Below are 26,549 nucleotides of genomic sequence, written 5' to 3' on the forward strand. Positions count from 1 at the left end.
TTTTATTAAGTCAACAGGTAGGAAAAACTATGCCTGGAATTCTGCCCATTGGGAGAACAATTTCTATTTTTATTGCTTATTTCAATGCTTAAAATGATGGTTAATTATGGAACAATTCCAGACTGCCCATAAGAGGTGAGGAACTTGGCTTCCTTAGTCAAGATACCTCAAGTAGCAGCACAGTACCTGACAACATAGAATAGATTTAGTAGTTTGCTAAGTAAGTGATTCTAACTTCACATTCCTACGCATTTGTGAAACAGACCTACTAGACTCTAGGTCAATCAAACAGTCCTGATATTTTCATGATCTATTGTAATAGAATTCAATTTAAAATAAAAATGAATACTATTAAGAGTTTCTCACTCTCATCTCCAACCTGATCCAAAGTCAAATTGTGGATAAACAGGGTCAAGCTTTGGTGGCTCACACTCATCATCCTAGTTACTCAGGAGGTTCTGAAATCTGATGGATACCAGCTTAGGTAGAAAAGTCCATGAAACGGTTATCTCCAATTTATCAGCAAAAAGCCAGAAGTGGAGCTTTGAATCACATGATAGAGCACCCGCTTGAGTGAAAAAAAAAACTAAGGGACAGCAGCTAGTCCCTGAGTTCAAGCCCCAGTACCAGCATGCACACGGGTGCGTACACACACACACACATACACACACAGACACTGCGGATAAACACAAAGCTTGTATTGATAGTTCACATTTACTATAGCAGAAGCCAAAGAGCTAAGTAAGTACCCACATCCCACCCTATGAATTGTTCTGGGTTCTTTTATGACTGCCACTGCATTTTCTAAAAGGACTAAAGATCTCTCAGAGTGCTCTTGTGCTAGGATTTTCTCATAGCCTTTTAAAATTTAGGCCTTCATTACATGTGAGGAGTTAGACAAATTATGTACCTAGAAAGGTCTAGATACACACCTGGTGAGGGAAATAACAAATTATTCAAAGAGCTGAATTGTGCTATAAGGAAATGAATAGAAACTAGTACTTTATAAGCCCATGTGATGGTTGAAGCAAAATGTACTAGTGAACTGTGTTTGTGATTTTTCCAAAATTAGTTGTACGTATAAACCTGAGCATTGGAAATCATACTCTTCATCAGATTGTTAAATGGCTCACTCTTTATGATACAAACAAAACTTATGTTGTGAAGTGTGGCCTCAGATGAATTGTTAGAAGATGAATGGACTGGTGGCTCATGCCTATAATCCTGGCTACTCAGGAGGCTGAGATCTGAGGATCATGGTTCAAAGACAGTCAGTCCAGGCAGCAAAATCTGTGAGATTCTCTTTCCTAATTAATCACCAAAACTACTGGAAGTGGGGTGTGGCTCAAGTAGTACAGTGCCAGCCTTGTGCATAAAAACTAAAGGACAACACCTAGGCCTTGAGTTCAAGTCCTAGTACCAGCACAAAATAATAATAATAACAATAATAATAATAATAAAAGTGAAAAAAGTGACTGCTGATCAAGGACTGCTACTGATATTCAGTGGAAGTTGGACATGATGAAAAGTATAAGGCTGGTCATTACCATTGTTTCTTTGTTCATAATCAGTGATTAAGACCCTACAGCAGTGTGTGCCTATACAGAAAACCCTGCTACCCACCAGCCATGCCCACACACGTGGATAGCCTTCTTTCCAGGATAGCTGTGTGTGTGTGTGTGTGTGTGTGTGTGTGTGTGTGTGTGTGTGTGTGTGGTGGTGGAGTGGGGGTGGGGGACACCCACCAGTCAGCACACGCTGTTACACAGGCAGTAAAACCCAGACATTTTTATTTGTACCTTGGAAAGCAAACAGGCTGCCCACAAAGAATAGTTAGGAAACTTGAAGTGTTTTATTTTGTTCTGTTTTCTTAAAAAAAAAAAAGGAAGGAAGGAAGGAAGAAAAAAGGAAAAAAAGAAGGAAGAAGGAAAAGAAGTCATCATTGGTTCATCTGTATAAATAGTTTCCCTGGCAACAGTAGTTAACTTTTAATCTCTCATCCAAAAACTTCACAACTTCAAGTATTTGAAATTCACTTAAATCCCCTCCCCCCACACTTTTATTTTATATAATACATTCTCTGGTGACTGGCTGACTCATGAAGTTGAAGGATTTCTTGGAAAGGCAAGTTTAAAGTCTTGACTAGTTTGTATTAGGACAAGTTAGCAATCTCTTGGTCAGTATGCATAGTTACAGTGATTTCTACTGAAAGACAGGAAGTGGGGAAACAGGCACGCCTGTAACCATTCAGATCAAAGCACAAACAGCATTTAAAAAATAAATACCTAGCTAGCTAGGTGCTGGTGGCTCACACCTGTAATCCTAGCTACTCAGGAGGCTGAGATCTGAGCATCGTGGTTCAAAGCCAGCCCAGGCAGAAAAGTCAGTGAGACGCTTATCTCCAATTAACCACCCAAAAAGCCAGAAGTGAAGTTGTGGCTCAAGTGGTAGAGCACCAGCCTTGGGCAAAAGAAGCTCAGGGACAGTGTTCAGGCTTTGAGTTCAAGCCCCAGTTCTGGCACCAGCAAAAAAAAAAAAAAAAAAAAACAACAAAAAACAACAACAAAAAAAACCCTTATGGCATACCTGCCACCCTTTGATGTCACTTCTTCAGCTGTTGGAGGGTGCTCTGAAGCCGCTCTACACTTGTGCCTGCCTTTCACCAGCAACCTATGTGGCCCTGTCCGGCTGACTCCACCTCTGGAGGGTGACTGCTCTTTGTCACTTGTCATGCAGCCTCAAGTTTGATATCTCAGACTTCTCATGCAATTTTCAGAAACTCAAATGCCATTGTATGGACTCACTCTTTAAATCTTTTTTTAGTACAGTTTGGCACATCTCCCAAATGAAATTCAACTCCTAAGTTAAAAAGTATGGAGCCAGAGATAGAGCTAAGTGTGTCTGGGCCTCTGGGCTAGATGGAGAGGCTCTGGGGAGCTCAGGAATGGAAGCCCCAGCTGGGCCCAGCCAGAGAGCCGCAGACACCTGTGGCTTGATGGCATGCACCAGAACAAGTTATTCACAGAGACCAGGGCTCCCTAGGCCCAAAAGCAAATTCAGCTAATTGGCTCTTTTGTAAAGACCAGCAACCCTGCCCCGCCCCCCACTCGCCCTACCTCTTAGTCTCAGGAACATTGGTGTCACCCCCACACTAACTCACAGTGCTAAAAACAGCAAGCATTAAACACGGACACCTGATCCATTCTGTTCCATCTTCTGCCTCTGAGAACTCCAGCACACGCTCAATTGCAGGCTCGCTCTCTACCTGCTGATTTGAACTGCACTTTGGTTTGCATTTTGAGAATTCGGGGTGTTATAAAGCTGTCTGGAGAGACCACCATTAGATGGCCAAGTCACCAGGTCTGGCCCGCCCATTGCTGGCCTTGCTGGACCTGCCAGGGTCTAGCGGGACCAAAGGAGGTGCGTGCATCTCTGCTGCAGTGGTCACAGCCTGCTCCTCGTCTTCGAGTGTCACTGCTAAGGTGCCTTCCTCCATGCTGCTGCCACTGCTGTCTGCCAGCAGCAGTGGCCCGCTGCCCCCTGACCCGGCCTCCTGGGGGAGAGGCTGGCTGCTACTGCCTGCGGGGCTGGGGACTGCAGGACTGGATGCTGTCGGGGAGGCCTTCAGTACTGGAATCTGCTGCTCAGCTGCTTGATTGGCCCAGTTCTGTTCTGTCATCAACAGGTGGTGGCCATTGTAGAGCTGGGTGGGGTGAGCTCTGCTTTGTGCCTCGTTCAGAGGTAACGTTTTGAAGTCTGCTGCTGGCACTGGGGGGGCCCCGGGACACCCTGCTTGTCCCAGAGGAGGGGCAGGGTGTGAGTAGCAAGGTGGGAAGCCCACAGCCACACTAGGTGGGCCGGGGTGAGACACAAGTGGCAGTGGCTCGGCCATCCCCAGCCTGGCTTCAGAGGCATCGGGGCCCAAGTGGTTGGTGACCCCCTGCTTGAGCTTTTTCCAGCCCAGGTGGTAGATCTCCAGCATGTTGAGCACTAGGGATGCACAGGCCACTGCCAGCATGAAGATGATAAAGATGGTCTTCTCCGTAGGCCTGGAGATGAAGCAATCCACCGTGTTGGGGCAGGGCCAGCGATCACAGCGGTACAGTGGCTGCAGCTGGAAACCGTAAAGGAAGTACTGGCCCGCGATGAAGCCCACCTCGAAGAGCGTCTTGAAGATGATGTTAAAGACATAGGTGCGCAGCAGCGCCCCGGCGATGCGCACCTTGCCTCGATCATCACGAACCGGGGGTCTGTCCAGGGGGACAGTCCCACCCAGTGGCTCCCGGGCCCGCCCGTGGTGTGGGTTGTCTCTCCTTAGCAGCTCCTCCTCCCTCTCTTTCTTCTTCTCTTCCATGCGCACGATGTGCAGCACGTGGCCCAGGTAGATGAGGGTGGGCGTGGACACGAAGATGATCTGCAGTGCCCAGAAGCGGATGTGTGAGATGGGGAAGGCCCGGTCGTAACAGACGTTCTCACAGCCCGGCTGCTGGGTGTTGCAGGTGAAATCGGACTGCTCATCGCCCCACACCTCCTCTGCTGCTGCCCCCAACACCAGGATTCGGAAGATGAACAGCACCGTCAGCCAAACCTTGCCGATGACCGTGGAGTGTTCCTGCGCGTTCTCTAGTAGTCGCCCCAGAAAGCTCCAGTCGCCCATTGCTCCAGATTCCTAACCTGGAAGAAAACACTGTGTGTGAATTACGGAGGTGAGGCCAGGATGGATGGTTCATACCTGTAATCCTAGCTGCTTGGGAGTCTGAGATCTGAAGCTTGAAGGTTTGTGGTTTGAAGCCAGCCTGGGCAGACAGACTCAAGAGATTCTTATTTCCAATTAACCACCAAAAATCGGAAGTGGAGTTGTGGTTCAAGGGGTACAGTGTGCCAGCGTTGGGCACAAGGGCCAAGTAAGAACAGCAAGGTCCCAAGTTCAAGCCACAGTACTAGCACAAAAGAAAAGAGGGGCTGGGAAGGTGGCTCAGTGGTAGAGCGCTTGCCTTGCGTGAAGCCCTGGGTTTGATTCCTCAGCACCACATAAGCAGAAAAAAAAAAAGCTGGAAGTGGTGCTATGGCTCAAGTTGTAGAGTGCTAGCCTTGAGCTGAAGAGCTGAGAGACAGCACCCGGGCCCAGAGTTCAGGCCCCACAACTGGACCCCCCAAAAAAACATAAAACAAAACAAAAAAAAAAAGAAAGAAAAAAGAAATGAAATATTGAGATAGAACCTTAGTGTGAATCTCAAATCATCTCAACCTGATTTATCATGGTTAATGCAGTGTAATACTGTGGAAATAGTTGTTATACTATATGTCTATGGAATAATGAGAAAAAACTTATGTATGTTTACTATGGATACATTTTCCCCCAAATTTTTGTGGCTCCTGTTGGTTAAATCCACAGATGGTAAGGGTCAAGCATATTCATACCAAACTGAGACCTACTCTAAGGCCGTTATGAGGAAGCAAACAGAATTGGTAGGGAGTGGACTACTTACCCTGTGATTCTGTATTAAACAACAACAATAACAACAACCCACTAACTAAAACCATTCATCTATCCTGTGCAGTTTCTGTGTTCTCTGCTGGGTGGGGTGGTGGGTGTGGGCAGATGTAGCAGTGTGGTGCCTGGGGGGAGCCATGGTCATCCTGCCAGGACTAGAGCTCCAGTCCAGCACAGTGAGGCCTACAGCAGCTGGTCACTTAGTAACTATGAGGGCACCTTGTGTGTCCCTAGTGCTGTGCTAGGCCTTGAGGAAATACACACCTGGCTGCAGGTATGAGAAACAGGAAAGGCCACTGGGCCCTAGTGTTCTGGGCTCATGATCAGGCTCACAGGTGTGACTACACCAGAGGAGGGGCTAGGGCGAGGTCAGTGTCCCTGGGCTGGAGCCTGCGCACTGGGATGGTGGGTTGATGGTCATATGCAGTGATGGAGGGAAGGAATCCACGGACCCTCTTTGAGAAGGTGGCAGCTCAGTGTTCTTATTACCACTGCACAGTGAGGAAAGTCACCACAGCGGAGAGAGCTGCACAGATCTCTAGTTTAATCACAGGGCCTTCTCTTTCCCTTTTCCTTTCTCCCTTCTCTTTCTCTCCCCTTCCTTTTCCTCCCTTTCCCTCTCCTTCCCTCCCTTCTCCTCCCCTCCCTTTCCTTTCCCTTCCTTCTTTTCTCCATTCCTGGTATTGAAAATAGGACTTCAACTCAGAGCCTCTTGATCTTGCTTGGCTTTTTCACTCAAGGTTGACACTCTACCACTTGAGCCATAGCTCTACTTGTGGCTTTTTGCTAGTTAACTGGATTTGTCTGCTGGAGTTGACTTCAAACCCTGATCCTCAGATTTCAGCCACCTGAGTAGCTAGGATTACAGGCAGGAGCCAGGGTCTTGAGCTCTTGCTTGGCTTTTTTGCTCAAGGCTGGCACTCCATTACTAAGCCATATCCTCTACTTTCAGTATATTTTGCTAGTTAACTGGAGATAACTCTCTTGGACTTCTCTGCCAGGGCTGGCTTTGAAGCACAATCCTCAGATCTCAACCTCCTGAGTAGCTAGGATTACAAGTGTAAGCCACTAGCTCCTGGCTCTATTTCAGATTTTAAATATTTTAAAATATGAATCTTTCTGAATAGATTTGAAAGCAAATCACTCTAATTATTAGCTTGCTAATGAAAATAACAGATAAATGTTAATTATCTTTGAATATACTTAGCTTGTGTGGTTGAACTCTTCAGAGAAATCTACTTTTTTTTTTTCTTTTTGCACTCTTCTCCCCTACCCCCCATTGTGGGGCCTGAACTCTGGGCCTGGGTACCGTCCCTCAGCTCTTCAGCTCAAGGCTAGCGCTCTACCACTTGAGCCACAGTGACACTTCCAGCTTTTTTTTTTTTTTTTTTTTTGCTTATGTGGTGCTGAGGAATTGAACCCAGGGCCTCATGCATGCAAGGTAAGCGCTCTACCACTAAGCCACCTTCCCAGCCCAGAAATCTACTTTTCGTACACTGAACAGTCTCCATGTCCCATATTATGAATGACACTTCTTTGTATGTTCTTAGAAAGTACATTTACTCTAGAAGCTGGATTATTGTTCATGAAGCAATCTTTTCTTTCCTATGAGGGAGGCTAGGGAACCCTTCTTATTACCATCAATTCTAACTCTTAATTGATCCTTACAGCTGTTCTCAAAAGGACAGGTATTCAGCTTCATGACTATCACAAAGGCCCCCTTGGTATTGTTTTCATGTGGTTTGAGTGGCTGCTCCCAACTTGTGTTCATGTGTTGGAGATGTGATTCCAATGGTGGTGGTACCTTTAAGGGGTGGAGTCCAGTGAGAGATTCTTAGGTCATGGTGGGTGTGCCCCTGAAAAGGACTGTAGATCAAGAGTCATGACCTGGAATGGGAACTTGGAACATCCATCTTAGGGTTTACTTTGCCAGCATCCCTATAGGATCTCACTTTTTTCTGCTTAATCTATATTTTATGTTTTAAAACTTATTTATTGTTATTGTAAAGGTGATTACAGAGGGGTTACAGTTATATAAGTCAGGTAAAGAGTACATTTCTTTTTGAATGTCACCCTTTCCCTCGCTCTCTCCCAGTTTTTCTGCTCTTCCCCACCCCCACTCACAAGTTGTATCGTTCATTATCAACATAGTGTCTAGTGAATACCACTGCTCATGTTTGGTTTATGCAATGCTCTCCAAATGCAGCCAGTGGTGTCTGATAGGGTATCAACTGACGTGAAAGTAAACCAAACTATGAAAAAAAGGACTGTAGAGCCCTAGTGTTTCTTTCTTTTTCATACTTCCTGTTTAAGTTAAGCTCCTAGATATGCACCTGTGCATACCTCCATTATGACTGGGGAGTAGGGCACTCATCAGAACTGAGCTGATGCCCATGCCATATCCTCGAACCTCCAAAACCAGTACAAAAACTATTTCTTCCTAAGTATCCCACTATTGCACTCTGGCAATAGAATGTATTGCCCTTCCCCATCTGTTGTCTGGATCATTCAGCCTTGAGCAGGTGCTGTCAAGTGTCTGGGCATCACTGCATAGAACAGGACAGTGGTAGTGAACAAGACCTATTAGGACTGAAATACAGGTACCGAAATTCAACCATTATTCCCTGCATGTGCTACTTGTCCAGCTTGGAAACCAGCCCTAGTCCAGGTTCTTGGCTCCAATTCCCTCAGGGGTGGTGAGCACAGGTCCACACTGCTGCGCTGGGTGTCCTCTTCTCTAGGCTACACCCTGATGAGTAGCTGTGGTCCTCTATTCTAGAAGGTTCCCTCCATCCTTTACAACTCCACCTGCTAAGTCTCACATGGGTCCCAACACTAGAGTCTGGTCTCTAACCTGGGCACTGTAGGTCCTGTCTCCCTTAGCCTTGATCCTGAGGCTGGATCACCCTTCCAGGTATGTGCACCCCTCATTTGTAATCTCTCCAGGTAGGACAGGGATATGCATGTCTGGGTGCCTGGAAGAGGCCAGTGCAGGTATTTACTGCTTCTTACAGCTGCCCATCTTGCTCAGATGTACACATGCTTGCTAGCAAATATCGACAGAATGTGTTGGAACAGAGGGCTATGGATAGAGTGAGCGATGAGGTGCTTCTGCATGGCAGACTGGACAGTGCTCTTGGCATCTTCCTGAAGGGCAGCAGTGTGGGGTCAACCTCTCCAAATACCATTGTGGGCACCAATGAGAAACATGGACAGTTAAATGATATGTTGCACCCTCAAATCAGATGAAGAGGGTGAGGAGACCAACTATGGGGTCAATGGTTGCTCTGTGCAAGGACAGCCCTTTCTACAAGAGCCACTGGGTGGAACCATGGGGAATGGCATGGCACTCAAAGCACCGGACTGCCACCCGCAAGAATGCTACAGGCTGTCACTGGATGCTTTGTCTAGGATCTGCTAGGCACTGTGACTCACACGTATAATTCTGGCTACTAAGGAGACCGAGATCTGAGAATCAAGGTTGGAAGCCAGCCTGGGCAGAAAAGTTTTTTAAGACTCTTATCTCTAATTAATTGCCAAAAAAAAAACCACAAACAAACTGTAAGTGGAGCTGTAGCTCAAGTGGTAGAGCATGAGCCTTGAGCACAAAAGTTCAGGAACAGTGCTCAGGTCCTGAGTTCAAGGCCCAAGGCTGTCACAAAAAATAAAAAATCATTACAGAAATAAAGCCAGATATAACTGAAAAGCTGTTTCTTTTTTTTTGGGGGGGGGGGCGGTTGTGGGGCCTGAACTCTGGGCCTGGGCGCTGTCCCTCAGCTCTTCAGCTCAAGGCTAATGCTCTACCACTTGAGCCACAGTGCCACTTCCGGCTTTTTTCTTTTTGCTTATATGGTGCTGAGGAATCGAACCCAGGGGCCTCATGCATGCAAGGCAAGTGCTCTACCACTGAGCCACCTTCCCAGCCTGAAAAGCTATGTTTCATTTATAACTGCTAAAGTACAAATACTTTTTATAATCCATAGTTATGAGATGTGTATCAATCCATTAAGTTAAATATAGTTTTAAACACATTAGTGACTTAAAGGAAAGCTGATACTATAATGGTGAATGACAAGAGCATATGCACTTCTGCATTGCCATAATACCATATTTATCATTATTCAAGATTCATGACCATGGGCTGGGAAGGTGGCTCAGTGGTAGAGTGCTTGCCTTGGCATGCATGAGGCCCTGGGTTCGATTCCTCAGCACCACATAAGCAGAAAAAAGCCGGAAGTGGTGCTATGGCTCAAGTGGTAGAGCGTTAGCCTTGAGCTGAAGAGCTGAGGGACAGCGCCCAGGCCCAGAGTTCAGGCCCCACGACAACCAAAAAAAAAAAAAAAAAAAAAGATTCATGACCATGATGTCTACATTTTGTGCTAATACTGGGCCTTGAACTCAGGTCCTCAAGCTCCTTTAAGGCTAGTGTTCTATCACTTAAGCCAAACTTCCAGTATTTTTGTGGCTAATTAAAGAGTCTCAGGGACTTTCCTGCCCAGGCTGGCTTTGAACCTTGACCCTAGGATTTCAGCTAGGATTACAGACATAAACCATCAGCATCTATCTCACTTTTACTTTTGAAGTAGTTCTTTTTGGGGGGGAGGGGGTGGTCAGTTGTGGGGCTTGAACTCAGGGCCTAGGCTCTGACCCTGAGCTCTTTTGCTCAAGACAAGTCTCTACCACTTTGAGCCACAGCTTTACTTCAGTTTTTGAGTGATTAATTGGAGGTAAGAGTCTCACTAGGACTTTCCTGCCTGGGCTGGCTTCAAGCCCTGATCCTCAGGTTTCAGTCTCCTGAATAGCTAGGATTACCACAGGTGCCCAGCTTTCTAGTTGCTTTTTAAGTAGCTGATTGGCTTCTCACTGTTCATTATGGCTTCTTTTCCTTTCTGTTCTTTGTGGCCACAGAAAGTGCACTAGACAAACACAGTAAACTATGCAGCTGGCCAGTTGTGAGGAGGTAAAGGCCGAGGAGGAGGTGTCACTAGCACTGACAGGGGCTGTGGGTGTGGCATGAATGTGAAGGAGCTCTATGCTCTTGAATGAGAAATCCTCTTATCTGGGTAGAGAGCAGACCCTCAGACTTCAAGAGCAAAGAGGTGTGTCACGAGAAACACTGCAGAGCCTCTGGCTACACTTCTCAGCATGGTTGGTTTGGTTGTGTGAAATGCATATGAATGCAAATGTGTGTGTGTGTGTGTGTGTGTGTGTGTGTGTGAGTGTGTGTGTGTGTGTGTGTGTGTGTGTGTGTGTGTGTGTGTGTGTGTGTGCTAGTACTGGGGCTTAAACTCGGCCTTGACCACTTGTTGGCCTTTTTCTCTCAAGGCTGGCATTCTATTACTCTACTACTTCTGGCTTTTTGCTAATTAGACTTTCCTGTCAGGCTCTCTTCAAACCATGCGCCTCAGAACTCAGTCTCTTGATTGGCTCGGATTACACAGGAATGAGCCACAGGTGCCCAGCTTTTTCTTTTCTTTTTCCCTAATGGTATGGGGGATTGTACTTGGAACCTTGAGCTTGTGGGGCAGGCTCTCAGTTATATGAGCCATGCCATCAGTCCTTTTTCTGCCTTGGTCATTTTCAAGTTAGAATCTCACTTTTTGTCTGGGCCAGCCTGGATCACTGCTTGTGCTTTTCCATGTTGCTAGGGATGACAGGCATTAATCACTGTGCCCAGGCATCATGCTTCCCACCTAACTGTGATAACAGACATATGCCACCATGTCCAATCACTGGGTGAGATGGACACACATGCACTTTTTTTTTTTAAGCCTGGGTTGGCTTCACACCTCAATCCCCTTACATCTACCTCCTAAGTATCTAGGATTACAGGTTTGAGCCACTGTGCTTGGTTTATATGGTCATATCGTGCAGAGCAACATATTGGTCAATGATGCAACAGGGTCCTTTAAGACTGTTCTGCCCGGTGATGAGGCAGTCCACCCAGTTTGTGAAGGCACACTGGGACACCATATTATGACAACAGCAACCAATGGCAGGTCTCAGAACATTTCCCCATGTTAAGTGAGATGTGGAGTAACTGATCTAAAAACCAGGTAGTGGGGTTAAAGATAACCTGGATGTGGGACATTATTCACCTCCATGATATTGCTCTTTGTGTGTGTGTGTGTGTGTGTGTGTGTGTGTGTGTGTGTGTGTGTGTGTGTGTGTGTGTGTGTGTGTGTGTGTGTGTGTGTGTGTGTGTGTGTGTATTGGTACTGAGGCTTAACTTCAGGGCCATGGACTTTTGCTTGGATTTTTTGCTCAATGCTAACTAGTGCTCTACCGCTTGAATCATAGGGCCACTTATGGCATTTTTTTGATGATGGTTCATTGCAGGTAAGAGTCTCATGGGCTTTTATGCCTAAGCTGGCTTGAACTGTGATCCTCAGATCTCAACCTCTGAGTAGGCAAGATTACAGGAGTGAGCCACCAGTGCTCAGCTTCATCTTTTCATTTTTTATCTAAACAAAAAAACCTGAATTTATAGTACTGAGTATCAACCAGGTTTTTGCTTCATTTAAACAGTCATCTTCCTTTCAACGATCCTACAATTCTCACCTGGACCTCTGGGCCCTTAAGATTAATCAGTGGCTATTAACAGCCTGAGGTTCCATAGTCCCTTCTGATGGCCTGCCTAGAACCAGGCCTAGGATCTTCTACTAGGTCCTATATCTTAAAATTTTAAGGTATCAATTTTTTTTTAAAGTAAGGTATAAGTTGGGTGCCAGTGGCTCACACCTGTAATCCTATCTACTCAGGAAGCTGAAGTATGAGGATTGTGGTACAAAGCCAGCCAGCCAGAAAAGTCTCTGAGACAATTATCTACAATTAATTACATACACATACACACCAAACCAGAAGTGGAACTGTGTCTCAAGTGGTAAGTGCTAGTCTTGAGCGAAAAAGGTTAGGGACAGCATCTAGGCTCTGAGTTCAAGCCCCAGGACCAACACATACACACACAAAAATAAGGTATAGTCTGTTTTTAAAAATCTATTTGTGGCTGATGTGGTGGCTCATGACTGTAAATCTCAGCTACTCAGGGGGCAGAGATTGGAGGATCAAGATTGGAAGTCAGCCTGGGGCAAAAAAATAAGCAAGACTTCAGTTTAATAACCAGTTGGGTGTTGGCAGTATGTGCTTGTGATCCCACTTACACAGGAGACATAAATAGGGGGCTCACTATCTGAGGCCATCCTTGGGCAAAAACAAGACCATATCCCTAAAGACATAAAGGGTTGGGGGCATGGCCTAGCAAGCACAAGGCCAACTCAAGTGCCACCAACACAATAATTTTTAGAGGTTGGAAAATTCAGGAAATAAGAGAGCTATATGGATATGTAAGTTCAGAAGGAGGTCACGAATAGGGATTCTACTATTAAAATGAATGGTTAGGGAAAGGTTTGCGAAAGAGAGGAACTGGAGAGGGGATTAGGGGAGGAGGTTCTGGATAGAAAAAAATGAGAAGGGAACCCCATGGAGGTGGATATTGGTGTGGCCTGGTGTGATAGAAGATTCCATGTTAGAAAAGCAGTGATTTTTTTTCTTTGTGTATTGGAACTGAGGCTTGAACTTGGGGCTTGGGCATTGTCCTTTAGCTTTTTCACTCAAGGCTAGCTCTACCACTTGAGTTTCTGGGTTTTGCTGGCTAATTAGATACAAGAGTCTCCTGGACTTTCCTGCCTAGGCTGGCTTCAAACCTCTATTCCCAAATCTCGGCCTCCTGAGTAGCTAGGATTACAGGTGTGAGACACAGGTGCCTGATTAGTTTTATTATCATTTTCCCTCAGTCCCTTTCTTTTCTTTTCCTCTCTACCCTCCCCTCTTCCTGTGTCTCTCTATCCAGTTCTCTGTCTCCCTAACCATCTCTCTGTCTGTCTGTCTGTCTCTCTGTCTCTCTCTCTCTCTCTCTCTGTTCTGGGAGTGAATCTAGGGCTTTGTGCATGCTCAGCAAGACATCTACTAATGGCCCATATCCCTAGTTCCCCTCAGTGCTGCAGAAATTTGTTCAGAAACCTTTTTTGAGACAGTTTCCCTGCATAGCTCAGGCTGACCTAGAACTCACAATCCTTCCCCCACCACACTTGAGATGGTTAAGTGATCCTGGGGTTCAAGTGATCCTTCAACCTCAGCCTCCTGAATAGTTAGGAAGTTTAGAAATGTCTGGTAGGTCCAGCAGCATCTAATTTCAACATGGGGTCAGCACGTGCATGGGAATCTGGAAGGGACTTGAGGGCAAAGGGACGCAGAAGACACCACTGCCACCTCACAAGGCAGCCCAGTCCTGAGAAAGCCAGCAGTGGGCTTTGAAGAGGAGTGACTAACCACGTCCACACTCTTCAGAGCATTCAGGAAGGATGAGGTAAAAGCCCTTTGACCTCACAAAGAGAGGATCCATGGATGATCTTCCAGCAGCCAGGCTGGCAAAGAGGTAGGAGCAAAAGAAAGTCTAGGTGAGGGATCAAAGAGACAGTAGGTAGAGAAAAATAGAGTCCTTGCTCAGAGATCCAGAGCTAAAGGATGGGGTCACAGGGTGCCAAAGAAAGGCACAAGATCCAATGAAAGTGTTTCCAAGAGAAAGGAACCACGGATGGTGGACAGCAGAGCATGAAGTCAGAAGGGACACAGAGGATGGGGGGTAGGGAGGAGATGTAGGGAACAGCACTGGTATGGGAAGAAACCTCCCAAAAGTCTTGACAACACTTTTATGAGTGAGGTCCAGAAGGAGGTCATTTATTTATTTAGTGTCAGAAAGCTTGAACTCAAGACATGGGTGCTGTTGACATGGGTGCTGTCCCTTAACTTTCCGATCAAGGCTGTTACGCCACCACTTGAGCCACACCTCCACTTCTGGCTTTTTGGTAGGTAACTGGAAATAAGAATCTCACAAACTTTCCTGCCTGGGCTGGCTTCAGCCCTGGGCCCTCAGATCTCAGCCTCCTGAGTAGCTAGGATAACAGGTATGAGCCACTAGTGCCTGGCAGAAGGTGATGATCATTTAGGCCATGGGGATGATGAAAAAGTCCAGAGGAAGTAGAAAGGAAAGGAAAGGTTGGTTCTACTGGGCTTCCCTGGCAGCCAGATGCTGGGACATAGACAGTGTGCAGCCTTTGAACAAGGAAGGAGTGATGTCACTGCAAGAAGGCCTCTCTAGGTAAGGACTAGATGCTGTAGCACTCCAAGCCCTGGTGTAGTTCACATACAGGTGGGGAGACTTGACTTAAGCCAAGTCAGACTTACCCAGTATTGTACTTGATTCCCTTTTATAACAACATCTTGATGATTACCCACTTACTGGGTTTATTAATTAATTAATCTAATTAATCTATTAATTAATTAATGTGGAGTCAGGATGGGCAAGTTAACTTTGTCCTTGCTATTTGTGATTGTCTGCAACTTTGTTAAGTGCAATTTTGAGAGCTATAATTATGCTTGGCAGGAAAGAGTTCTGTGTTGAACTGATAATGTCTGCTTGGGTTTGGAATGGGGATGATGGTACCTCAGGTAGTAGTTTTTGCCATCTCTGATTTGGCACAGATCTCCTCAGACATGGAAGGGGGGAACGCTGAACGAGTCATAAATAGGATGCAATGATAAATGGTCTTGTTTAGTTATCTAATTATCTAGTTAGTGAGAAGATTCTCTTCCATTGGCGTCTTTCATCCCTTACCTATTTTTCAAGATTTTGGAAGTGGATGTGTAGCTCAAGTGGTAGAGAGACAGCCTTCATAGAAAAAAATCAAGGGAGAACATGAAGCCCTGAGATCATGACCCAGGTCTGGTAAAAGAATAAAAAATGAATTTTCAAGATTTCACACTTCAGAGTGTAGACACTCTACAACTGCCCAATCAGCTAACATCAGATCAAAAACATATTTTTTTTTCTTTTTCTTTTGTGCTGGTTCTGGGATCTAGAATCACATTCAATGCTTTGCTTTTTTGCTTAAGGCTAGCACTTTACCACTTGAGCCACAATTCCACTTCTGGCTTTTTGTGGTTAGTTGGACATAAGAGTCTCACAGACTTTCCTGCCCCAGAAGCCACAGAGCTCAGCTCCCTGAGTAGCTATGATTACAGGCAAGCACTACTAGCTTCAAAAATTGTGTTTGAAGAAAAATTGTGCCTTTACTGAACATGTGCCTTTTTCCTTGTCATGATTCCCCAAATTATTCACTATAGCAACTATTTTCATAGCATTCAGATTGTGTAAATAGCCCAGAGAGGAAGAGGTACGCACAGGTTCCGTGCAATACTGCACCATCTCACACAGGGACCTGGGCATTCTTGGGTTGTAGCTGTTGTCATCAGTACTCAGTGGAAGCCCTAGGATGGCTAACTTGATAAATCTGGTAGGACAGCTCTCCCAACTTACTCCAGATCTGTCTCAACCATTTTGGGCTTTTGGATGCTTAAATATCGAAACAATCCAAATCTGGACAAAGCCAAAGCTGAATTCCACTTGTCAAGTTCCACAAAAATCTAAGGTATGATTTTGATTAGAAATGCATTAAATTTAGCCAGGCGCCGGTGGCTCACGCCTGTAATCCTAGCTACTCAGGAGGCTGAGATCTGAGAATTGTGGTTCAAAGCTAGCCCTGGCAGGAAAGTCCGTGAGACTCTTATCTCCAATAAACCACTCAAAAACTGGAAGTGGCGATGTGGCTCAAGCGGTAGAGTGCTTGCCTTGAGCTGAAGAGCGCAGGGACAGCGCCCAAGCCCAGAGTTCAAGCCCCACGACCGACCAAAAAAAAAAAAAAAAAAAAAAAAGAAGAAAAAAGAAATGTATTAAATTTATATGTGAACAAATTTACCTCTCTACCATCCAGCTTTCCCCTAAATTCTGCAATGCCCTTTAACTGGGCTTTGGATCTTGACTCTGAAGGTGCAAAATATTCAGGGTTATTCTTAGGTGCTCAGAGTTGGTCTGCATTGTTCTAAATCCTTCTTGAACTCTTCTCACTGTTATTGTTGGTACATAGGAACACAGCCAAAACAGGTTTATATCTCATCTGGTGTCCAGAAACTTGTTAGAAAACATTTTTAAAAGTCTGGTAGGAGGTTCCTTTGGATTTTCTAGCAAGATTCAATCATATCACCTGAAATTAAGTATAACTTTATCTCCTGTTTCCTAATTTGACCTTCTGTCTCCCCTTTCCTTTTTCTTCTCTTTTCCTTTTCCTTTTCCTTTTTTTTTGTGTTGGTTTTGGAGCTTGAATTCAGAGCCTCTCACTCTTGCTTAGCTTTTTGCTCAAGGCTGGTACTCTGAGTTTTTTTGCTTGTTAATTGGAAACAACTCTTACAAACTTTTCTGCCCTGGCTGGCTTCAAACCTGGATCCTTCAGATAACCTCATGTATAGCTAACATTATAGGTGCAAGCTTCTGCCTATTTTTCTTCTTTTCTTATACCCGCTACGACTTTTAGACAGTGGATGTAGTGACATCTTTTCTTAATTTCTGTCTTTAGCATAAATGCTTCATTCTATATCAATTTTTATCAGGCAAAAAAAGTTTAAGTCCACTCTTTTTTTCTTTACTACTAACATGGTTTTATTTTCTAAAGCATGATTGAATGATGGATTTAATATAGCACTTTTTCCACCAGCTACTGTGTTTAGACATTGATCCCATTTGCATTGCTGGATAAGGGTCTCTCCTTTTTTTTTTTTTTTTTTTAAACTGAAGTTCATTCTTTTATTTATTTTTGGGTCCAGTCATGGGGCCTGTACTCTGGGCCTGGGCGTTGTCCCTCAGCTCTTCAGCTCAAGGCTAGCGCGCTACCACTTGAGCCACAGTGCCACTTCCGGCTTTTTTTCTTTTTGCTTATGTGGTGCTGAGGAATCGAACCCAGGGCCTCATGCATGCAAGGCAAGCGCTCTACCACTGAGCCACCTTCCCAGCCCCAAGGGTCTCTTCTTTGTAATTTACTTCTATGTAGATGAGATAATTCAATTTGCTATGACTTTATTTTGAGTTTTTGTTTGTTCGTATCAAAGATTGGTCTCAACCTCTTTTTGTCATAGTATCAGATTTTTTTTTTTTTTTTTTTGGGTCCGGTCATGGGGCCTGAACTCTGGGCCTGGGCGCTGTCCCTCAGCTCTTCAGCTCAAGGCTAGTGCTCTACCACTTGAGCCACAGCACCACTTCTGGCTTTTTTCTTTTTGCTTATGTGGTGCTGAGGAATCGATCCCAGGGCCTCAGGCATGCAAGGCAAGCGCTCTACCACTGAGCCACCTTCCCAGCCCGTAGTATCAGATTTTTAACTGCTATTTTAAGTCTGAAAAATTTAGTACTCTAAAAAAAAATCTCATGTAAGAACCTTTTAGTGCCAGGCACTGGTGGCTCACGCCTGTAATCCTAGATACTCAGGAGGCTGAGATCTGAGGATTGAGGCTCAAAGCCAGCTTGTGCAAGAAAGTCTGGTCTGTGAGACTCTTACCTCTTAACTCTACCAGAAAATCAGAAGTGGTGCTGTGTCTCAAAGTAGTAGAGTGCTAACCTTGAGTGAAAAAGCTCAGGGACAGTGCCCAGGCCCTGAGTTCAAGCCACATGACTGACAAAAAAAAAGGCTTCTAGTAAGGTGCCATTGTATCATGTCTATAATCCTGGCTACTCAGGAGGCTAAGATCTGAGAAAATTATAGTTGGAAGCCAGCACAAGTAGACAAATCTGTGAAAGTCTTATCCTCAGTTAACTAGCAAAAAGTGGGAACTGGAGGCATGACTTAAGTGGTAGAGCACCAGACTTGAGTGAAAAAAAAGATGAGCAAGAGCACAAGGCCCTGAGTTCAAACCTCAGTATGCCCTCCCCTCTCTTTTACTCTCTCTCTCTCTCTCTCTCTCTCTCTCTCTCTCTCTCTCTCTCACACACACACACACACACACACACACACACACATACACACACACACACAGAATCTTCTATAATAGAGTTTAGGGCTAATATCTTTTTTTTTGAAGTGTCTGGAAAACTTTATTAAAATTTGATTTCATTAACTGTTATCCATCTATGTATAGCTGCTATTCCTTCAGTTAGTTTTGATCATTTGCATCTTTTACAAAATTTTTTATTTCAAATGTGACATAAAATGACTAATGATATTTTCTTACAATTTTTAACGCTATGGTATTTGTACTTAGATTTCTTTTTTTGGTTCTAAATATTGCTCATTTGAGGATTTAAAAATACTAACCTTGCTAGAAGCTTTTGTTTTCTTAGTAAACCAACTTTGATTTTAAAACAGAGTAGCAATTTACTTTTTTCTCTCCAATGTTTTCTATGTATGTTATTCATGACATACGGAATAAGGCTACAAGAAATTCTATGAGGTGGGAATGTGGCTTAGTGGTAGAGTGCTTTCCTAGCATGCATGAAGCCCTGAGTTCAATTCCTCAGTACCAGACACAGAAAAAGCCAGAAGTAGGACTGTGGTTTGAGTGGTAGAGTACTAGCCTTGAGCAAAAGAAGCTCAGGGACAGTGCACAGGTCCTGAGTTCTAGCCCAGGACTGGCAAAAAAAAAAAAAAAAAAAGTTCTATGGATCTTAGTGTCAATTTTATTTGCCAATGTTATTATAAAATATACAAAATAAGTACTACATAATATATTATGTAGTACAATATGTGTAATACATACTATATTTTTATAATGTAATATATGTGGCACATATATTAACATATTATAATAGAAAATATTATAATATGGTTTCAGGGATTTTTATCTCTAATTTTTAATGGAGAAGTGCATGTTCTAATACTTTGGCCTGTGTGTTTGTGTGCCAGTTCCGGGGCTTGAACTTAGGGCCTGAACTTAGGGCCTGGGTGCTGTCCCTGAGGTTCTTTTTGCCCAAGGCTAGTGCTCTGGCACTTGAGCCACAGCTCCACTTTGGCTTTTTTTTTAGTAGGCTAGCTTTTAGAGAGGATCTTCAGCTTTCCTGAGTAGTTAGGATTACAGGCGTGAGCCACAGACACTTGGTTGTGTCCTAATACTTTTTAATAATCTAATGTTATGCTCTCATCCATAATTAAGTGATTTAGTAACACTACAAAAACTGATTTTCTAATTTCTTATTAATAGTTCCAAATCACCAGTATGATTACATATTTTTATTGTCAGAGAATAAGTCTCCAGACATACAAAATCATTTTTTAATTTATTTAATCGGTCATGGGGCTTGAACTCTGGGCCTGGGCACTGCTCCCTCAGCTCTTCAACTCAAGGCGAGTGCTAAATCACTTGAGCTACAGCACCACTTCTGGTTTTCTGGTGGTTTTTGGAAATAAGAGTCTCATGGACTTTCCTGCCTGGGCTGGTTTTGAACCTCGATCATCAGATCTGAGCCTCCTGAGTAGCTAGGATTACAGGCATGAGCTGCTGGTACACACAAAATCATTTTAAATTTATAATTTAAAAATTTTATATAATCTACATTTTAATACCCTCCCCCCATTTTTTTCAGTGTTAAGAGTTCAAACCCAGAGCTTTGTATATGTAAGCAAGAGCTTTACCACAAAGCTATACACCTAACCATGAATTATACTTTAGTGTGTGTGTGTGTGGTTGTGCACAACTGTACCAGTAGTGGAGCTTGAACTCAGTGCCTTGTGCTTCAATTGGCTTTTCTACTCATATTACTAATGAAATAATAACACATGGGAAGCACTTTTAATAATGCAAGCTACCTATATATTATTACCTTCCTATTATTTTTTCTTTCATGTGGGAATTTTAAGCATTTATGAGTAACTGAAAAGTCCAGTGCCTAAGTCTTCATGTGGCTAAAGCACAGTAAACAATATGAATGCTTTTCATCTCTAGTCAAAGAGAAGAGTAAATCAGGTTTTACTTTTTGAACTTTAGCATTAAAAGCTTTGTGAGAGCTACTTTCATCTTATTTTATTTTGGGGGACCAAGTCTTGCTAAGTTGTTCAGGAGAGCTTTGAACTTGCACTCAAGCAATCCTCTGGTCTCAGACTCTAGACTGGCTTGGACTCCAGGTGCCCACTGTGACTGGTTGCAATGAGAGCTAATTTCAAGCCGGTCTGGTGGCTCTTGCCTGTAATCCTAACTACTTAGGAGACTGAGATGTGACGATCATGTTTTGAAACTGGCTTAAACAGAAAAGTTCACGGGACTCTTATCTCCAATGAACCACCCAATGGAGGCGTGGCTCAAGTGGTAGAGCACCAGCCTACAGCAGAAAAAGCAAAGAGAGAACATGAATCCCTAAGTTCAAGCCACAGTACTGGCACAAAAACTAAACAGTGTTCACTTGAAAAAGCAAAGTCTTCAATGAATTATATTCAGCAAGGGCAAACAACAGTATACTTTACTTTTAATCCAATCTTTCTTGTTGAAATACTTGAGTGAAAGAAATACTCTTTCTGAAGATCAGTACTGAGTCACCATTTCCACAATTAGAATTCTAACCCTAAGCTAGAAATGAACAGCTGGCCAAGCCTCAGTTCAATTAAGGGACAAAGCAGACAGTCCGGGAGTGATGGGAAAGGCACTGCCCTCTACAACTATTTCTATCCACCAGCCTTCTGCTCTCTGTATGCCCTCCCTCCTCCTTTCCCTCCTGGGTCCTCTCCTTCCATCTCTCAGTTGCCAAATGGCACCGTAAGAGAGTTCGGTGAAAGACCTATGAATCCCTTTGAATTGCTCTCTATGAAAGAAGTTTTGGCTCTTCAAATAAAATGGAACTTTACTAGTACCCTACTTTCTAAGGAATGGCTTAGGGCAAGCAGGAAGATCCTGGGGTGCTTTAACATACTAGTATTCTAAGCAGGCTTTCATCATGTCAAAAACAACAAACTCAGACAGATGTTAGTGGCTCATGCCTGTAACACGAGCTACTCAGAAGGCTGAAACCTGAGGACTGAGGTTCAAATCTAGCCTGGGTAGAAAAGTCTATGAGACTCTTATCTTCAATGAACCACCCAAAAGCCAGAAGTGGAGGTGTGGCTCAAGTGGTAGAGCACCAACCTTAAGCAAAAAAGCCAAGTGAGAACAGAAGGCCCTAAATTCAAGCCCCAGTACTGGTGTGTGTGTGCATGCACGCACGTACATGTACACACACACACACACACACACACACACACACACACACACACACACACACAAATAAACAGCAACAGCAAAAACAAAGTCAGGAAATCTGAGCACATTTTTTTTTAGTAATGGTCTCATAAATACAGTTAAAAGGTAGCATTTCTAGATAGCCCCAAATGACTCCATTCAGGAAGAAATATGGGATAATAGCATTGTGGCACTGGGACAACCTTAGAAGTGTTCTAGCTTATCTTCCCTTTTTTACAGTCTGGGAAATGGAAGCCCAGAGAGGGTACTGAGATCCTCCCAAGGCTGCACAGCTCACAGTGCCCCAATTAGCAAGGAAACCGATCACTTCTCACTTACTTCCCACTTCCAGCTTTCTCTCCCTATGGCTCCATGGAGCTATGTACTGGGCCAACTGTTCAGGTTATTCTATTCCATTCTAGCCTACTAGAAACACATGCTAGAAACACAGGTGACAGTACTTATAAGTTTTACTATTCCATGAGAATCTAGAGGGGTGCTTTAACCTTTTATAAAACTTCTTAAATATGAACCAATGAGCTCATCCATCACATAGATTAGAAAATACTTTTAAAGTAAGTACAGGTATTTTCATGTGTGTATGCCAGCAACATGGTTTGAACTCAGGGCCTTTCACTTTTAATTGGCTTTATTTGTTCACAGCTGGTGTTCTAAAACTTGAGCTATGCCTCCAGTCTGTCATTTTGATGATATCAGAGTCTAGGGGACTTTTCTATTCCAAGCTGGCTTCCAACCTGAGTCTTCTTTCAGTTTTCAGCTTCCTGGGCAGCTAGCATTATAGGCATGAGTCACAGATACATGGCTCCAAGTTGAGACTTTTTTTCCCACTCTTACTAGGTAAACAACACCCCACAACTTGATAATTATGGCATTTTATTATTCCATCTATATCACAGACATAAGCTATCGGTTAAATGTCTTCAATTTTATTACAGAAAAAAATATATATAACTCAATTTTCTCACTCAAATTTATTTCTACTAATGTATAACCAGAACTCTCATCTAGGTTCTGAGGGGGAAAAATAATTTATTTTTAAACCTAATGGGAAATGGAATTTCATGAATAAGTGAGCAATAATTTGTGGAGGCAATGACGAACTGAGTAGAAAAAATTAGTGATTAAAAATACTTAGTACCATTAGTTTGTTAACATAAAATTTAAAAGCTGCTAAGTCTTCAAATTAATAAACAATTTTCTAGAGTGCAGGAACTAGTCCTATCAAAACCACACTTCTGGATATGTAATGGGGTTTTTATTTTAATTTCTTTTAAAATTTTTGTGTGCTGGTACTGGGGCTTGAACTTCTGGCCTCGTACTCTAGCTTTTTCTGCTCAAGGCTGACCCTTTACCACTTGAGCCACATCTTCACTTTTGGCTTCTGAGTGTTCAATTGTAGATAAAGAATCTCACAGACTTTTCTATTCAGGCCGGCTTCAAACTCATACCCAGCTTATATAGTACAATTTTTAAAAGCAGGCAGTAGTTACTATGAGGGAGAATCTTTTACAACTTTAAAATGAAAACTAAACTGAAACATTATTATTCTTTCATTGCCTAAGCATTATACTGAAATTGCAAAAATCATACAGTTTTTATATAGATAAATGTGCTCTTACAGTCATCTGTACAGTGAGCATTTATTAAACATTTGTATTTGTGTGTGTGTGTGTGTGTGTGTGTGTGACATTGTGTTGTGCACTGTAAATGTTCAAGTAGTTACAATAAGGTCCCTAGCCTCAGAGGACCAATTTGGACTGGATAAGAGAGGCAGATTTGTGACAAATAGGTCAAAATACAAGTATGCTGCTCAGAAAGATAAAGAGAGACTCCACATTAGTAAGCTGCAACTAAGGTTAGCTGGGTCTCTTCACACCCAGAGCCTACAAACCAGGCTTTCCGTATGGACTAAAAGACCTCTCAGAGGCCTTTCAGTTTTTTGGAATGTCCTGATATCATTTTAACTTATTGCAAAGACTACTTAATGTAGGGAAGACTTCTCCTTCTCCCTCCCTCCCTCCCTTCCTTTGTTCCTTCCTTCCATCCTTCCTGTGCCAGTATACTAGGGCTTTAACTCAGGGCCTATATTCCTGCTTAACTTTTCCACTCAAGGATGGTGCTCTACCATTTGAGCCACACCTCCAGTTCCAGCTTTCTGGTAGAGATAAGTGTCTCACAGACTTTTTGGCCCTGCATGGTTTCAGTCTGGAGGCTCAGATCTCAGCCTCCTGAGTAGCTAGGATTTCAGGCATGAGCCACCAGCAGTCAATTATTGTTTGAATTTTTCGTCTGAATGAGGCGGTCCCTATGAGAAAGACCTAACTTTAAGTTTCACACCTACTGTATAAAAGTTACTATAAGAAAAAAAACCCCACTAACTTAAAAGTGAGTATCACTTGAGGAAATTGGGTGTGTTCTTTTTCTTACTGGTAAAGAATGAAATATTACCATCATTTTAAGACCACTGTTAGCCATGGACTGGTGAACAGACAGCTCTGTCCAATACATCGCCCTGGCATAGCTTTGTGAATTACTACAGGAACACGTGCACTGCCCTTATTCCATGCTTATCTCAACAGAAACCCAACTGCTGAACCAGTAGAATTTGTGCCAAATTAGCTGATGTTTACTTTGAACACACTGGCATTGGAAAAATGAATCCCCTCTTTTTCCTCTTTAATCTCTTAATGTTTGTCTTGCAATGCATTTTATCTTAGTGTGGATGGGCTTGCAACAGCAAGTCACCACGGTTGTGAGTTTTTAGGTGAGAGCCAGGGCATAATTCACTTCTCAGCTGTTTGTGCCATCTTTGCTAAATAGCCTATTTTGGAGACACCTTGATTAAAACAAAGTGTTCCAGTCACACATTTTCACGAACCACGAGCTCCGCATAATAGGATGAATCCCGACCACTAGTGCGAGGAGCAGACAACAAACGGGTCACTGCGTCCCCAGGTTCCTGTCTCTTAAAAGAAGAATCACTATAGAAGGTAGCTCAGAGTTTCTCATTCTTCCGCGAATCCTTCGCACAGACACATCCTCTCCAGAATACCGATCAAGAAGTCAGATCGTGGCACTAAGAACTAAAAACGACTTCCTCTAAAAGAAAAGAAAAAAATTTAAAAAGTTTCTAAACCAACACTCTTTGTGCCCCGGGCGATGCTAAAGCCAGCGCCCTGGCACTGCACCGGCCGCAGCGGCGACGGCGGCTGCAGCCTCGCAGGTGGTTTCCATAGTGCCTCGGGTCCCTGCCGTTCGGGGCTGGCCCCAGCTCCTCACCCCAGAGCGATGACCTCCCCATGAAGAAACAAGTGTACGCCAGCTTTGGCCAGCCAGTCCAGAGGAGCGCGCGCTCCGCCGGCGCCTTCGGCAGCACAGACACCGAAGGTCAACTGTTCCCCAAGTTTCCAGCGAAGTTTACCCCCCAAGGCCGCCCCCCCGCCCCGGTTCTGGGGCTCCCCACAACTCCTCGAAGAAGCCCTGGGGGCCTCCACAGCCGCCCCCCCCACCCCAGGAAGACTGCGACCCCGCGTGTCGCCCGCCTGGCCCAGAGCTTCCCAGGAACCCCGCGCCCGCCGTGGCGCGCACAGCCCGCCTTACCCCGCTCTGCCGCGGCGGCCACCCCGGCGCTCCTCCCCGAGCGGGGCTCCCGGCTGCTCTGAACCACGACTCCTCTCACCCGTGCGCCGCTGCTTCACGCGTGCGCCCCGCGCCGGCGCCTGGCCTCCCCGCCCCGGCCGCCATCCCCGCCACCCCAGCGCGCGCCGAGCTCCGCACCCCCAGCCGCAGCCCCGGCCCCGGCGCCACGCCCCCCGGCCCCGCCGCGGGGGCGGTGCCAGCCCCGGCGCGCCCCATCCCGCATGCACCCGCCGCGCGCGCGCTCCCCGTACCCCTGCAGCCCACCTTGCAATCACTGTGCATCCCGAACTTGCATCCTCCGCCCCTCACCTACCGCCACTGCGCCCCTGCGCCCCTCACCGGCACCCTGCGCTTCCATTCCCGCACCCCACCTTGCACCTGCATTGCACCCCTGCACCCCTCACCTCACCTCCATCCCGCGCCCCACCTGCATCCTACACCCCCACCGTGCACATGCTTGCAGCACCTGCACCTGCACCTGATCTCCCCCACCCCTGCCCGCGGACCGCGCGACGGCCCACTGGGGACGTGGAGCCCGGACCAAAGTCTCCCGCCACCCCCACCCGCGCGCTGGGTGCCGTTGGGGGAGCTGGGAGCCGCGCGCAGCTGCCTGAGACCCCGCGGGCCCAGCGGGCGGGGTGTGGGTAGAGGGCCTGGCCCGGCCTGCGTGGGACGCGACGCGGACCGCTTCGCGGGCGGTGGGAGCGGCCAGCCAAGGTCCAGGCACAACCTGGGCAGAAGTTCTCAGCCGAAGAAGAGCCGGCGAGCGGGCGCTGCGGAGGGGGCGCCCAGGCGACAGGAGCTATAAATAGTGGGGCGAGCCTGGGTCCTGTCACACACACTTAATTTAGCGAGCAGGCAGACCAATTCTCATTTTTAAAAAGTAACTTGTTCCAGGGCGCTTGAGATTTGGCTAGGCTCAAGATGCTGGGGACGTGTGTCCCCGTGGGCCACGGGCCGCCCACTCCAAGCTCCAACTGTCCTGGGGACCGAATGCCAGTGCGTGGCCTCACCTGCTGGTATGCACGGGGGTGGAGGTTTTGGTCTCTGAAACCGCAGGATTGGATTTACTTAAAAGGATCTAGCTGGGGCGTGGCGGAGAAGGGGATATTTAATAAATAGTCAAATTTAAGGCGGGTGCCCTTGGCTCATGCCTGTAATCCTAGCTACTTGGGAGGCTGAGATCTGAGGATCACGGTTCAAAGCTAGCCCGGGTAGGAAAGTCCATGGGACTATCTCCAACGAACTACCTGAAAACTGGAAGTGGTGCTGTGGCTCAAGTGGTAGAGCACTAGCCTTGAATTGAAGAGCGCAG

At 45.2% G+C, this 26,549-nt stretch overlaps 2 protein-coding genes across 2 annotated transcripts; one reads left to right on the forward strand and one right to left on the reverse strand.

The window, feature by feature from the left end:
* Window positions 1–1,413: 1,413 nt before the first annotated feature.
* On the reverse strand, window positions 1,414–25,312 carry Gja3 (gap junction protein alpha 3). Its single transcript, XM_070001998.1, has 2 exons — window positions 25,196–25,312; window positions 1,414–4,674 (listed from the first exon to the last, which is right to left on the reverse strand). Exon 2 carries the CDS (start codon window positions 4,655–4,657, stop codon window positions 3,341–3,343), a length of 1,317 nt encoding a protein of 438 aa, XP_069858099.1. The 5' UTR covers window positions 4,658–4,674; window positions 25,196–25,312; the 3' UTR covers window positions 1,414–3,340.
* On the forward strand, window positions 24,755–26,042 carry LOC138814330 (uncharacterized). Its single transcript, XM_070003322.1, has 2 exons — window positions 24,755–24,818; window positions 24,901–26,042. Exons 1-2 carry the CDS (start codon window positions 24,755–24,757, stop codon window positions 26,040–26,042), a joined length of 1,206 nt encoding a protein of 401 aa, XP_069859423.1.
* The last annotated feature ends 507 nt before the right edge of the window (window positions 26,043–26,549 follow it).

This window comes from Dipodomys merriami, unplaced genomic scaffold (genome assembly GCF_024711535.1).
Source record: "Dipodomys merriami isolate MVZ:Mamm:240054 unplaced genomic scaffold, mDipMer1.0.p SCAF_6, whole genome shotgun sequence".
In the NCBI taxonomy this organism is placed as follows: domain Eukaryota; kingdom Metazoa; phylum Chordata; class Mammalia; order Rodentia; family Heteromyidae; genus Dipodomys; species Dipodomys merriami.

Excerpts from the sequence above, each read along its gene's own strand:
- Gja3 (XM_070001998.1), bottom strand. The coding sequence starts at position 4,657 with ATGGGCGACTGGAGCTTTCTGGGGCGACTACTAGAGAACGCGCAGGAA.
- LOC138814330 (XM_070003322.1), top strand. The coding sequence starts at position 24,755 with ATGCTAAAGCCAGCGCCCTGGCACTGCACCGGCCGCAGCGGCGACGGC. Across the intron at positions 24,819-24,900 it reads CGGCGGCTGCAGCCTCGCAG|AAACAAGTGTACGCCAGCTT; the intron begins GTGGTTTCCATA and ends CTCCCCATGAAG.